General features: G+C 34.9%; 1 protein-coding gene and 1 long non-coding RNA gene across 21 annotated transcripts in view; one reads left to right on the forward strand and one right to left on the reverse strand.

Annotated features, from left to right (window-relative positions):
- Positions 1 to 11,960, forward strand: part of LOC133264747 (uncharacterized) — a 42,358-nt gene extending 30,398 nt beyond the window's left edge. Inside the window, exon 3 of the long non-coding RNA XR_009741757.1 lies at positions 11,894 to 11,960. This is a non-coding gene — a long non-coding RNA (uncharacterized LOC133264747). The remainder of the gene's footprint in view (positions 1 to 11,893) is intronic.
- C2CD5 (C2 calcium dependent domain containing 5) overlaps positions 1 to 15,738 on the reverse strand; it is a 63,076-nt gene that overhangs the window by 41,710 nt on the left and 5,628 nt on the right. For 5 of the 20 annotated variants that reach the window (XM_061444483.1, XM_061444490.1, XM_061444476.1 and 2 more), the window contains exons 3-10: positions 14,991 to 15,162; positions 12,635 to 12,730; positions 12,080 to 12,235; positions 11,464 to 11,662; positions 8,761 to 8,912; positions 5,727 to 5,918; positions 3,213 to 3,298; positions 2,296 to 2,328 (exon numbers count right to left, since the gene is read on the reverse strand). In XM_061444483.1, the coding sequence (XP_061300467.1) occupies positions 2,296 to 2,328; positions 3,213 to 3,298; positions 5,727 to 5,918; positions 8,761 to 8,912; positions 11,464 to 11,662; positions 12,080 to 12,235; positions 12,635 to 12,730; positions 14,991 to 15,162 (1,086 nt within the window). Of the gene's footprint in view, positions 1 to 2,295; positions 2,329 to 3,212; positions 3,299 to 5,726; positions 5,919 to 8,760; positions 8,913 to 9,877; positions 10,003 to 11,463; positions 11,663 to 12,079; positions 12,236 to 12,634; positions 12,731 to 14,990; positions 15,163 to 15,738 lie in introns of those variants that run through there. The other 15 variants (XM_061444567.1, XM_061444562.1, XM_061444551.1 and 12 more) reach the window with 7 other exon arrangements.

Here is a 15,738-nt window from a genome sequence, read left to right on the forward strand (position 1 = left end):
TTAACAATGTCTCATTCATTCTGATGCAGATCATCATAATATGGTTTTTTCCTTTTTTCTTTTTTAAGCTCATTTGGAGGCTTTGGGGGTTTTATTATTATTCTATTACTCAAACACAAGTTCCAGCCTCAATTGCATGTGGTAATCTGTAATACTTCAAAATCATAAAGCTATACTTACATGGAAAACAAAGATTCCTAGAAGCCAAATGCAGTGTTTAAGCATTACAAATCTCCCGTATTACTGCAATTTGCAAAAGACTATCTTTACATCATGGTGATGCAAGAACAGAGTATTTCTGTGTGCCAGAAGACACAATGATCCTAAAGTTTCCAAGCTACTATGGTTGGTCATTTTAATACCAATTCACTATGCCATGTCAACCACTGACTGCACTGACCCTTAAAGAATTGTCACTGGTTTAATCCTTGCAACTACGTAGATTTTACAAGTAGCATTTGGAGAAAGTCTGATAAGGTTACGATAAAATCCTCATAAATATTTGTTTAGTACAGTGTTTAAAAAAATTTGTGCATACGCATACATGTATTGCTAGTATTATTTTTTTAACTTCATTACATACAAAGTCACACAAAATAATGAAAAAGCACATGGAACAAGGCTACACACACACATAACATTTGGTGTTAGTGGCAGCTGAAGCAATTCTCATGTTCCCTTCCAGCCATTCACTCATTCCCATCGTTGTACCACTCCCTCAGGTAACGCTCAAAATGCTTAGGTATGTTCATAAAGCTTTCTAGGCTGAACCAGAATAAGGAACTGGTCCATTGTTAATTTCCTGGTTGAATTATTTTTATTCTAAGCACATTTACTGTGCCATCTCACAAGGTGGTCAAACAATCTTAGAATTTTTCTTCAACTGAACTGAGGGGATGGGCTGGAAAGAACGTTGCTTAAGTCAGCATTTCAGCCAAAAGAGCAACACAGAGAACTGCACTCAACACAAGAGTTATCTGACAACGCTCTTCAGGTGAAGATCAACAGATCTCCATTTTGAAAAAGCAGCAGTAAAGATCTCTCAAGCACTTGCAGAATGCAGATGTGGAGGAATAAAAATTGTCCAAGTTGAGATCAACAGACACATAAAACACCACCAAGAGCAGCATTTGGCCATTTCTACCAAAACACAGGATAATTTTTGTATGAGTAAAGTAAGCTCATTTCCCACTGATGGAAATACAGCATATACATTTATAGATAAAAATATACACAAAGATAGCTGCGCTATCATTACACTTGCTATCAACAGGCATTGCTAAAAATATAGTAATGTACAACATAAGATGTTTGTGAGTTTTCCACAGCTAATGTATTTTTCCAGAAGAAATCAAGTAATATTACCCTTCCAACAAAATCTGTTCTGGTCTGCAATTAGGGTTATTTAAGTAACACATTAAAACCACATCTGATTAAACAATACCACATACCCAAATAAACTCAACTGAGACTCAAAAGAACTTAATGCATGTCAAAATACATATTTAATTTATGCCTTTTTTTCCCCCAAATGAGTGCTACCCAAACCCAGGCAAGTAATTACACTGCACTTACTATTTATGCGCATGGTACTAAATGAGACAAAATAACTTGGGTTATTCATTTTAGTTAAGTAATTCAACCTTAAGGTAACCATATGAGTTAATCGTAGCAAAAAAAAAAAAAACCCCACCCAGTAAGTTTTCAGAAAGCCAGTATGAACACGTTTAATCCATTAACAGTCCATATGCTTTGCTACATCATCATCAATAACTGACTCAGTATGTTTCCCTCCCATTTTACAGCATTTTTTTTCCTACTAGACAATATACAGCCCTTATCAAAACAACGTGCAAACAATTCAAGCTGTAAAAGTACAGTAAGTGCTCTTTATTTATAAATTGTTTTTAAAAAGCTTCCTAAGGAAATAACAGATCAGCCATGAAATGCCTGCAATGGTAGCAAAAATCAAAGGTAAACAGAGAAAAGCCTCTTTTTTAAAGCAGTTTTTTCAAACTAAAACATTTAAAAGCAGAAAGCCATGGATCTGTATTTAAACTAAAAATTTAACCAAAATGTATCAGCATGCAAAACAGTAACTAAGGAAAAATATGCCGATCTGATAAATGCTCCCCAAAACAACAGAATATGAAAGAATCTTGCATAAACAAGTTTACAGAGAAATCTGCAAAACTTGGGGGGGGGGGGGGGGGGGGGAGGGTCAAATAATTGTTTAGAAATCCTCAAGACAAGAAAAAAGGGCTACAAAGAGTCACGCAATGTTTTGGAACATACCCGCCTTCTACAGAACCTATGAGGCGATCCTCCCTTAGCAACGGGTAACACAAAAAATGAGAAGAGAATCATCCACTTAAAATAGTAGCTATTCACTTACATTTCACAGATGCAGCTGACCTTGTTTTCAACAAACATACATGTTTCTACGCAAGTAGTTCAGGTAGTCAGAAATTATAAACTAGAATTTATTTCTGAATAGCAAAACAGTCACATTTCTTCCTTCAAGAATATAACACCACTAACAACATTTTGACAAAAGCAGCATATAAAGTTGCAAGGACTCATTCCAAATTTAAATAAAAAATGAAAACCACTTTTTTTTATTACATAGTCTATTCAGCACAATAACAGATGGCATTTTTAGTCTAATAGAGGTTCTTCAAAAAGCTGTAAATCTATACAGCCCTTTTATTGCTTGGAAAGTGATTCAGGTTTGTTTACTATTTTTAAAGGCTACACACACCATTTCATGTAATAGAACTGAGACTATATTATGCATCAACTCCATTTTTCAAACTAAAAATTTTTGCAATTATAGATGTGATATTCACATTGTTTAAATCTATTGCAAGATTTGGCTTCTGTAAAAACTAAATACATAACGGTGAAATATTAAACTTGCACATGCATTAGTAACTTACAGAGACTAAATAGTAATTTTTGCAATAACTGCTTCTTCCAGCACCAGTACTGTGGACATTTCAGTTACTTGCTCCACTTTTATTAATGCTTTAGCAATATGTTAAAATTTAAATAATTTGTGTATAAAAGGGCTATTAAATGTTCAACATTAGCAATAAATTCTCAGACTTAAAAATTACACATAATTTTAAACAGAAACAGGAAACATTTAACTTACTACAACCTAAATTTTCACTTTAGTAGATCAGAAACAGAAGTAGAAAATGCCTTACCCTTTGTTCCAGAGCTGACTGAGTCTGTTGCCTTAAAAGAGTTTTAAATGGCCCCCCTTCTTTTCCAGCACTCCCACTGCCCATTCCTGAAGAGTATTAGTACAAATGACATTCAAAGAAATATATATTATTATTTGTAATAAAACTTTTAATTAAAAATATATAAAATAGTCACTGTGAACAGTCAAATTATCCCCATAATTTTAATTATCATGAAAAATAAATGCTGAGCATCATAGTTTAATTTGGGGTTGGGGGTGTTCTGGGGGTTAGTTTTCATATGACTAGCAGCAATTTTTTAGCATCTGGACAAACCCCCGCTGATCCAAGATCTTTTTCTGCTGTCAACCTGAATTAAAAAAAAAAAAAAACAAAACCAAACAAAACTTAAAAATATAAAAACTTATCTGGGCTTGCAATTCTTTCCTGTATCATACAAATGTGTTTTTTTTGTGAGATTTTTGCATATGATTTCAATACAGATGTGCCTTCTCCGCTTTTCACAAGAAGTTTTTACATAATTAGATTTTGAACCTTTATCAAAAAGGGCTGCAAAATCACCATTAATTCCACACTGTTGAATAATGCCTCTCTGCCAGATTAATCTGTTGTCAAGTATCTCTCTACTATCATACAGTAAAAGAAAAAACAAACAAAAAAAAACAGTAATCAAAATCTGGCTGAGAGTTTCAGAGAAACCAAAACAACTTTCCTAATCACTGGAAGGAGACTGTACTCATATATACAGCAGTTGCTGTATAACACATGACTGGGATCAAAAACAAAATTGCAAAGGCAGTGTACATCCTTTGACTTCAAATATAAACCCTGGAAAAATTACCAATTATTTTTATTTTCTTTAAAATCTATGTATTGAAATAGTCACTCATTTGATCCATTCAAATGACTTAAGGACTACTGCTCAGCATTTAAAACTGCCACACTTTGATTACTGTATTTGCACACACATAACTTGCAGATTATCCACAAATTGAAATAAGAAATAAACTCCAATTTTGTATATCATGGGCAATTATCTCTATTCTTCTTTCATACGCTTTACTCTCACCCCTACAGTACAGGAGCTTTTCTGAAGGGATGGGAAGTTTATGATACACACAAGTATCCTTGCTACTGAATCACCTGTTATCAAGGAACTGTACTCTTAAGTATAGTTCCTTTGGAGTGCTGAGATACGGGTTATATGTATGACAGTAAGTTATTTGCTCTATGGTAGAAATCACAAAATGAAAAACTAAACACATACCAAGATCGTGTTTTTCCTAAAGTAAACACAATGCTGGTGAATCAGGTTTTCTTGGTACTATTTCATGCCTAAAAATAGACTATCACTTCTTCTATCTAAACCCATCAGTGCTAGCTTGACAAAGCAAAAATAAACACCTAAGTTGCATAGGAAAGCACAGGATAAAGAACAAAAAAGTGTCAAAGCAGAATGAATTAAAACACCACAGTGCAAACAGTTATGAATGTAGCATAGATTTTCTTTTCTTTTACAGAATTTATAACTAATTTAACGTAACAATTCCTTGCTAGTTTCCTTTTCCTTCTGATCAAGCATTTAATAAACGTGTATGAGACTGTCCATATACATCAGAATACAGTTATTTCTCTTAACCAAAGACTGGGAGATCTGGAAACAATACAAGACTTATTACTGTATGTTTAATTCATTCGTAACTTTTTAAAAAATTACTAGGCTACCATTACCATATATTCATATGTAAAAATACTACAATTTTCAACAAATATTTTTAGCTGTTCTTGGATAAGGAAACAAAAAATATTAGTAGCTGTATAGTCCCATCAAAAAAGATTAAATTGCTGTTACTATTTGACATTGGTTCTAAACATTGTCAGGGACTATACAATTTAAAGACAGACAAACACAGCATAGATACTGGACATAAAACAAACTCAAAAAATACAAACTGATAAAAATAAATTTCTACAGAAAAAAGCAGTAATATCAACTATTTAATTTAAATCTATGAAAATAATGTATGTCAGTGAAATGGAAAAGGAGGCAGTACAAATAAAAAGTTTGGACAGGCTTTATTGAAAAAAATTAATTTAAAGAGCAAAGTTGCTAGCTACCTGATTGCTATTATTTCAATAAAGAATGAATGAATGAATGAGCAAGTACTTGTTCCATGCAAAATATAGGAACAACAAAGTGAAGAGAATGAGAGAATGTTAAAAATGGCAATTATTTTAGTCCAATTACCAAAGAGAATTCTTCAAGGATAAAGGAGAAAAGTCTGTAGTATAAACTATGTATGTTTCAAATCCTGTAAGAAGCTCTGAAGCTACTTCAAGCTTTTGGGGCAGAGGTGAGAGATGGTATGAATAGTCATGTAGCCAGCAGTTTTTAGAGGCTAACTGAAAAAAAACACAGGGTTATAGAAGGCTCTGTGTTAAATGCCCCTATATCAAGTAACAACAACATTTTCTTAAAGGTTTGTTTAAAAGGCCATAATAGATTGATCCTACCAGAAGCAGCCAGAAGCAGCTCTTCAGTGAAAGAAACACTTTTCCTCAGAACAACTGGGCTGACATGGCTAGAGTGTAGAGGGTTAACGCTAGACCCCGAGAGGAGACAGGACTTTTTAAGATGTGGGGAATCACAAGAGAGTGTAGGGGAGCTGGGAAACAGGAAAATCCTAGGTCCCTGTGGGGAAGGTGCTGTGGAGGAAAGTAATAGAGACAAAGAGATGTAGGTTCAGAAGATGACTAAAGAAACAGATGAAAGAAATCAAAATGAAGCTTTTTTTCTCAAAATGAACTAGCACTTACTGCTAAATTATTTCTCAACATATAAAGAAATGGAATGACAATACAGCTTGACAATGTGAATAAGAAGCATGTTTTTTTAAAGCATGACCTAATTACCTTTATTTTTTAATTTTTTTTTTAAAGCTATGGTAATCTAATACATATTTCAAATTTCATACAAAATTTGATAATAAAATACCATGGAGTAAGGGCTAAATAACAGTGTCTTCTCATACACTTAATCTGATTAATTATTTAGGTATAAAAAGTTAATTTTTCAGAAGTCATGGATTTGTTTTATGACTTTTAAAAGTCACGTATCTTGTAGAATTGTAAGTTCCCATTAAGAAAAGGAGTTCCCACCTTCTCAATTTCCTCCATACATATACTATGTCACATTAAAATGTATTACCTGATTTAAAATGTCATGCTTTTTGTCAGCCTGATACTCCCCTAGTCTGCAGTGGCATAAAATAAATCACTTCACTGAAGAAATCTAACTTCAAACAAAAACAAGCTTTCTCAGCACAAAATAAACTCCCCTCATATTCAGGCCAGATATAGACCAAAATGGGTGAGAGAATCACAATTCTATTTTATAAAAGACATTAAGGTAATATTCTCCTCATCTGGAGCTACTGAAAACTAGATGCTTATGCAGATGCAAGTTTCAGACTCCTCTATTTAGTTATTCATATTGTGGTATCTGGACTCTTTTTCCAGGTTAGTCTCCATCTCAAAAACATGAACACACTAGCTACCTGGCAGAAATAAGGAGGGTCATAATGTACATCAGAAAATACTTCTCACATCAGCCATTCTGGGTAATGGGTACCACGAATCTGATAATATTTACTGTGTCATATGACATGTTTGCATTTATTATGTTTTTTTAAACACTTACATCACCAACTTTCACACTGAAATATTCCAACCCAGCAATGGTCTTAGGAAATTAAAACAGAAGACCAAACATATACAGTGAATTGTTAAAAACCAACATACTGATTTTAGTATGTTACAGAGTTATCTTCTGCACATCACCGAATTTTTGGTAAAGCATAAACAAAACAACTCAAGACACACTGTCCTTTTAAGCTAGTAAGATTTACAATCTAGTATGTCACACCAAGATACAGAATTTTAAATGCAACCAGTAAATCCTCTTCAGGTAAGCCTCAGTAGCATAGTTAAAAGCTGCTAAAATGACAGTGCTAGTAAGCAAAAGTATGTAGCCACTGTTAGCTTTAATGCTAAAAAGATAGCAAAAATAAAAATCCTTATATACTTGAAAAATCCCTAAAAATAAGAGGTACAAAATACACAATCTGTTTCAGTTCTGAACAAAGAGACTCGAGATGAAAAGGCCAAGGGCCCCATCCACCTACGTAACAGTGCCAGGAATGATACAAGGTTGCTGCTTTAAAAATTTGACAAATTCACAGTGAGCTGCCACCTCCACAAATCCAGAACATTTATTGCAGCTATAAGGATGACCACCTATGTTGCATTTAAATTCTTTACATGACATGATCCTTACAAAGGAAAAACTGATTAAAAGAAGCCAGTTTTTAAATATTCAATAAGCCAAACACATGAATTTATGGTTCTCCTATGTAATAAGAACCCACTTATATTTGTAGAGTCCTTTATACAAGTGACCATGTCAGATTACCTGAAAAACAGTCAAAAAAAAAAAACAAAACCGCTTTTGTTTGGGTTTTTTTAATACAGGACAGAGAAGATAGTACTAAGAAAGGCAGCCTTGTAAGTGGGAACATTTTAAAACAGGTGTCTGGGGGGGGAAATGGGTAAAATATTTAATATAGCTGCTTTTGAATGCAACATTTTACTTATCTACTTGGAAAAATTCTTGCAAGGGGTGCTAAAGTAAAGCTAAATCAACTACTTTAATATGCTTTAAACCTCTCTAATTAGATGGAGACAAGAATGTTCTGAGCTTCAAATACCACAATTTAAAACACCATTTAAAAAGCAACTTCTATGAACAATTCTGCAAAATATTTTGCCCTACAGTAGCAAAACTCCAGGCACTGGTCACATAATGGAAAATAGACAATAATTCTTTGAGTTGTGCTGACATTATGACTGGCATGATTGTAACCACAAGCTAAAAAATAAGTAGGGAAGATTAAGTTGAAGAAATGATGATAGACCAATGGAGAAAGAAAAATGGTTTTTGAAGATGGCTGGCATCTAATTTAAGTTAAAGATGTACAGTGTGTATGGAAAGCCATTTCCATATACCAAGGAGAATAAGAAGACAGCAACTGCTACATTCCTAGTATTGCATTTATAAAAAGGAGATAAAAATCACAGATAAATGTATCCAATATAGCACAACACATTTGGCTTGAAGACTACATAGTTTTAGTACTACTGCCCTTAACATACTGTGGTGAGAAATGTACTCCCATGATTTGTAATATGAAATGGAGGAAATATGAAAAAGGTGATTACTTAAGAATCCCTCAGTGCTCCCAGATTTTTAATTTTTATTTGAATACAGTTGCGTTACAAATGACATTTTAATGTTATTCAGAATAGTGGAAATATAGGCAGGATTTAAATTTTAACCCTACAGAAATCCTTTCAGGCTTGAGGCATGCTATCTAAGTCTCCAATTTCCACATCATTTTGATAACTTAAATGCCAAAAAGCAAAAAGGGGTTGAATGGAAATATAAAAAGAGAAACACAAATTAAACAAAAAGCGGGTGGAAGCGCCTTACCAGTTTTGGGTGTCAAACTCAAATCTGTGTCAGAAGAAGAGGACTGTCGACTGTAGGACTTGGAAGGTGAAAAGGAATAGGTTTGGTTTTTCAGAGGGGTGGAGGGTCCTGATGAATGAGTATTGGGATTGGGATCTTCATTGAAGGGAATCCTGCCAGAAGAAGGTGGAAACATATTCAGTAATCCTGTGCCAAAGGACCTGGCTGACAGCAGCATGATCCAACACCAGGATGGGATTGGGGCAGGGCCAGCAGCTATTCCTGAGGTGCGAGACTGGGGATGAGGCCAGAGGCAAAGAAATGCTGGTTTACCCATTCAGCATTCTACATTTAGATGCTGATAATCTACAATGAAACAATTAAGCCAAATGAAAGGCATGAGATGAGACAAAAAATAAAATATATACAAAAAAAATTAAAAACAGTTTATGGCTTAAAAATCTGGTCAAATACACAATGCTGAGTTAGTTTAATAAAGAAAAAATGATTTAAAATTATATTTGTGTTTATACATATTCATACATTTATGTATATACACATATATGCATTTTAAGGAAAAAAAAAAAAATGTTTCCTTATCCTATAGCATCAGCAGCATGCCACAGCTAAAAACAGAGAAAAGAGGAGAGTCTTTAAGGGAGCAACTACACTGACAAACAGTTCACTTATGCACAGACTGACTTACCTGCTCTCTAAAACCATCTCTTCCACAAATGGCACATACCCTTCCTATTACTATTTCAAAACCTAAATACTGTATCTGAATTATGCCTGAAAGCAATCATGAATGCCAATTAAAAGATGATTTCCTCCAATATCATGAATGTTTCCCATATGCATCTACTTGGTTTACTTCATTTATTAGGAAGTAAGCCTGTTAAAAGAAATGAAGAGTGTGGCTTTGTGGAAGAGACTCCAATGTATTTGCAAGGAACTATTGCCTTGCTCCAGCAGCTGCACAGAGTAGTTCTTCACTGACAATAGAAGGTGTCTCCATGAGAAAATGAGGAAGAAAAGATGGGTGGTACCTGCCTACACTCCCTGCCTGCCTGCACTTTGCGACCACTTTGCCTGTGGCCTGTCTCTCCCCAGCTCTTGCGTCTGAGCAGTCTCGTACCAGTGTAGATGAGAGTGGGAACAGACACAGAGAAGTTCTGAGTAAGTCGTGAGCCAGTAGCAGTGTGAATTGGGCTGTTGTGAGTCGAACGGCATCCATGGCTTGGCGGATGAACCAGCGGAGACCTGAGAGAATTTGCAGCCAAGGTGGAAGAAAAGAAAACAATACATACAAACAGGTTGCAAAGTTATGTTATAAATGATTTCAGGGAAGTTTAGCTAGAGGAGATGTCTTATTGTAAGCAGACTCTAAGTAAATTTAAATTCCTAGCATGCAAGAGTCCAGATGAAATAAAAAGAGAGAAAGGAACAGCTTAAGCACTAGCTTGTGAATGTGCACGAGGGCATCAAGTTAGTAAAGCCAAGAATAAGAAGCATTAGTTGATTTTGCTGGTTTTGAGAAACACTCCCTTTTTTTGGACTGAGGGATTCTTACAATATTCACCACCAAGCTGAACATGGATTATCTGGGGGGTGGCATTAGCACATTTTGCTCCAGGGTGAAAGCTACTGATTTATTTATGAATGCTTTTTAAATTGGTAGTTACCAGGCCCACCTTTTCTTTTTTAATCACCGTTATTTTATGCTGCATTGTATCCAGAAGCTCTTTTGATGCTAAATTTTTAAAATTAAGTTAAACAAGCTATGATGTGAAAGAGAAACCAGTAATTTTGCCAAGTGAGAGCATACCGATGCCTGTATGACAAAAATGCCTAATCACTACTGCAATGACACAACAGTTCATGAAAATGGATACTTTATTAATACCTCCACAATCATAGCATAAGCAGTATACTTTTTGGTGCTTCTTTTTCCTTCCAGAAATTGGATCACTCTACCAAACAGAAATTAACTAATTTATCCAAATAACAAAGTAGTATCAATTTACAGATGACTGCAAGTATTTTTCTATTAATTTGTATGCACATTTTAAAAAAATGTATTCAAACTGTGCTTGGTGCTGCACTAGGTATCAGAAAGACCAAGAAATTCTGTCTCTCATCATCTGCAAGTACACTATTTAACTAGACCTGTTTTGCAATAGCCCTACTTGTTTTGCAACAGTAAAAAGCAAAGCACACAAAAAAAGACAAGACTACTTCAGGGTCATTCACTAAGTCACTGACAGAACTGTCTGAATTCAAAGTTTATCTTTTCTTATATGCTCAGCATAAACAGATAAATCTGATTGTACTGAACTTAGAAAATCTTGAACAGAAGTTATGTCATAAGAAGCCCTCACATAAGTGTTTACTGTACAAACAGAGTCAAAGCAGAACTAATTATTAATTTGGAAATTGGTGGATTGCAACCCAAGGATATGTAATACCATTGCTATATAAATTCAAAAAAGTCGTATTAGGTAAGGATTACCACTCCAACTTCTAAGGAAATAACTTAAGCAATCCAACCTAAAACACTTCAAAACTGTGCAATATAAACTTTGTTGCAGACAAACAAAACTACAAAAGAAAAATAAATTCTGGGAAGAAAAAAAGAAATCACACCAGTTATGTAAAATTGAATGAGTATGAAAAGAAGAGAGATGAAGCTTGTTTCCCTACAAAATATTAATTCATACTTACTCCTTCATTTCTTTGGATGGGGAGTTACATGCAGGTAAAAATGCTGATGGGTTACTTAGTTTATCCAACGTGCAGGCTGTTCCTATGGCTCGTACTACTAGTCCAGACTCTCCCTCCAAATCAAAACACTGCAAATAACCAACAACAGCATTTCCTCTCATCTCAAGCACTTTCAAGCCAATCTTCCTTTGCAATTCACCTACAAAACAAAACATAATTAACTCATAATTGCTGCTGGAGCACCTCGCACATGAAGACAGGCTGAGAATATTGGGGCTTTTCAGGCTGGAGAACAGAAGCTGTGATCAGGCTGGAGAAGAGCAGCCTTCAAATATCTGAAAGGCACCTACAAGGATGCTGGAGAGGGACTCCTCATCACGGACGGCAGTGACAGGACAAGGGGTAATGGGTTTAAACAGGGGAAGTTCAGGGAGAAAAGTCAGGCACGATGGCCATCAGTTAGGACAACAGAACCTTCAGAAACAGAACATACTGTGAACTAAAATAATAAACATAATTACTACTAAAAATAATATGCAATATTGTCTTAAGTCACATATTTAAATAGTGAATGTTTAAAAGTAGCAATAACCATTACAGCCTACATGTTTAATACCTGACATGAGTGAAATAAGTCTTTGTCTAGCCTCATTTGATGCCCTTGGTGTACGAATTCGGTCTATCCACTGGTATTCTGGGTCTTCATTGACTACAAGCTCTTCCACAAATCCATGAATTATTACTGCTCTGTAACACTTAGGAATGGATGTAGCTGTTAAAAGAAAATATATATATATATATATATAAAAAAATGTAAGGCATAAGTCTATGAGCCAAGAATTACAAGAAAAATATAAAATTACACATAATGAGTGATGCTAACAAGTCCAGAAATTAATGTACACAATTTTGTGTTAAAATGTGGCCATACCCAAGGGGGATATTTACATTGTTTTAAAATACAGACAGAAAATATTTATTTAAGAAATTTAAGTAAACTAAACAATTTTCTGCATTTACTACTGTCTTCAATGTAATCTCCACTAGGCTTATGCTATGAGCTGGTAAAAGAAGGGAAACTGACAGAACAGGGTAAAAAAGAAAAGACAGCGGGGAGAAGGACGGGTGGGGGGAAGTTTTCTTTTCAACAATACCTTTTTCCTCTACTTACTGCAAAAAAACTTGACTCCACAGGATGACTGCCTAAACCTGTTTAAATCATTGAAGAGATCTACTTTCACCACCACACTGATCTCCCCACGTATACCTGTCAATGAAAACCACAAAAAATTAGAAGCTGTATCAGAAACTAATATAAAACTAGTCATATTAATTAATATCTATTATTAGTAATTAATGTACTATTAACAGGGAGTTCTGCAAAGAAGGTACTACAACCCTGCTAGAACAGTTCAGCTCAACTGGCAGTTCATGTATCACTTCTAGCCTGGCCCAGAGCACCAGGAAGGTATTTCCTTGCCTCTCAGATCTGCTTCAGTGCTGCTGCATCAGAGGATGTGTCTAGTTCTGCCAAGTCTTTGAGGCTGCAGCTGGACAAGCAACAGTCCTCAAATACATGCTGCACTGAACAGGAGTTCAGAACTAAAATGAGATTGGGAAAAGAGAATCCATCAGCCTCCTGATACTGCAGTGGCCTCTGCTACGGTGTGTGATGCTCCTGTACAGTCTCCCTGCTCCTGTGACCTGCACCATCAATGCAGGACGGGTATAAATCAGTATAAGGACTGCGACCACCCCAAGATATCCTAGCACAAAAGGTTGGAAGTATTAGCCTTGAGTATGGCTGCTTTAAAGCTGGAGTCTGTACACATCACAAAGCTCTCGCCAACACCAAAAAGCTTTTACATTTTCTCTCTGAAATGCTTTCAAAACCGCAGCAAAGCTACTCTCTGTATTTCAATCCAATGAGAACATGCACAGTTCTTTCTAGAACCACAAAGTGGCACAGTAAATGTTTGTAAAATACTTTGACTATGAGAAGAATTATGCAAAAAAATAAGGTATTACAGACTTTTTAGATAAAGCTTAATTTTTGGCCACAATTAAACATCACTAATGGAATATTTTACACAGCCATTCCTTTTTGAGTTTTCTACTTTCTTATTCTTTCTTCTTTTTCCCCACCCAGTAACATAATCATTTCACATATTACAGGTTCTGACATATTGAGGACTAAATTTCTTGATGAGTCTGAACTCCAGTGCCTTCAGAAGCCTTTACCATGTAAGTATATAACAAACAAAAGCATTAAATTTGTACGTTGACTCTGACATTAGTACAATAAAGTTAACTAGATCTATCTTCCAAAATTCCAATAGAAAGAAGCCTTCAGTTACTATAACAGGAAGTGCCCTGGGTTGATATATTTTCATAGACAATCATGTTGAAGTGCAAAGAAAAAAACTAATAAAAATTTATAAACTTTTTTTTTTAAAGGAAGCATGAGTTACTGTTTGACAAGGATAAAGATAGTTAGAATCTACTGGTATGAGCATGAAAATACAAAAATTCTAATTCTGCTTAAATAGAAAACAACTGTGAAATATTAGCAGATCTAGAAAAATACAGAGAAATCTAATTCTCTCAGTGATACAAGTTGTACGCATCTTAAGAAAGGTGTTCACCTAATTAACTTCAAACAGAAATGTAGAATAGTAAAATGTGAAGGGAATAAAAGGATAAGAAAAATAAATGTATATTTCTCAAAAAAACCAACCTCTTCAATATAACTGTTTTAAACATAAAAAATAGTTCGTATCAGTAATGTTGATGATCTAGTAAATACCGTTAATTATGTTCCAACAACAATTTATAATTAGCTCTTAAGATTGTTAGGTCTATGTAAAATGGATAATGAACAAGGGTGGTACTGGCAATGACACAGATGTTTTGAAATAAGGTATTCAAGCAGCAAGCTAATTGCTGTAAGTCAACCTTGACCTTCTGGAACAAAAGCTGTGTTTCATTAAAATCAAAGGCAAAAATACCATTAACTTCATGTTCTCATACCTTCAAGATATTCTGATGAAATCTACCTAGCACTGAGAGTAATTCCTGCAGGGAAAAGGTACTTCATGCTGAAGGTATGTCACATCCTGTCCCTCCATCTCAAGTGGAGTTTATCTCGCATCTCAGGAAGGCACACCCCAAGAGCCTTCAGCAAGACTATATTAGTTTAGTAAACATACAGCAATTGGAAAAATATGTTTGGATTATTTTTTATTTTACTCTCAATTTTGCAGTAACTATTTTAAATACCACGTGAAGATTTTTTCCACTTGTCCCAAGTTCTATGGAAGACGTTCTGCCAAGCACTGGTCTGAACTACCATGCCAGAAATTTTCTCATGCCAGAAATAAGGAAAAAAAACACCAGAAAAGAAGCTTTGCAGCTCACAAGGCTAAAATTATTACAATTTTCTGAAGGCAGCTTGCATAAATGAAGATTGCAAGAAGCAGATTACATCTCAAACAACATTGTTTTACTTTCAAATTAGCAAGTCTTACCATGAATGGTATCATAGATGGGAAACCATCCCGAAATAACTGTAGCTGCTTCACTGTAGAGCAAAGGATCAATATCTATGTACACTTTGCCAATGGCATCATTAGCACTGTAGGTATCATGATCAAGAACTGTGATCTGGAGAGGCTCATCTTGTAGCTCTTCATCATCTACCTAGAAACAAATATTAACACGGAATCTTAGTATTTTTAAAAAATGCAGGGAAACACTGCTGAAAAACAAATGCAAAAAGAAAGAGGGATGCACGGTGCTGTAACACAGTTAGATCTGTAGTTTTGATTTCCTGTATCTAAACAACACACTCACTTATTTCGATTTTACCCTTCACGGGCTAGTGAGATCCTGAAGCCACAGTTACCACTGGGAGAACAGAAAAGCAAGATTACAGTAATTACACATTGTAAAATTGCACATAATTTGTTTTGAGTCACATTCCCTAGATTGTTTACCCATCTGCACCAAAAAAGTATGAATACTTTTCATTTAGAAAAAAAGGAAAATTCAAGATAAAGCATCTCAGAAGACTGCTATACTCCGAAGTTATGATTACTGGTGTTCTCACCCTCCCAAACTGCTCAGTGGCTTAAAAGAGGATATTTTATACAACCAGCTGTTAAAATCCAGTCATTTCAGACATGCACTTTACTAAGTAAATGCCACAATCTACCTGCAGACACCTCAATTGTTTTTTACGATATACAAAGATAGAAATTATACAGCTTTCTGTGC

The sequence above is a fragment of the Pezoporus flaviventris genome, unplaced genomic scaffold (assembly GCF_033815535.1).
Source record: "Pezoporus flaviventris isolate CSIRO_AGI_PZ_B2104156 unplaced genomic scaffold, CSIRO_AGI_Pfla_v1 ptg000002l, whole genome shotgun sequence".
Classification (NCBI taxonomy): Eukaryota; Metazoa; Chordata; class Aves; order Psittaciformes; family Psittacidae; genus Pezoporus; species Pezoporus flaviventris.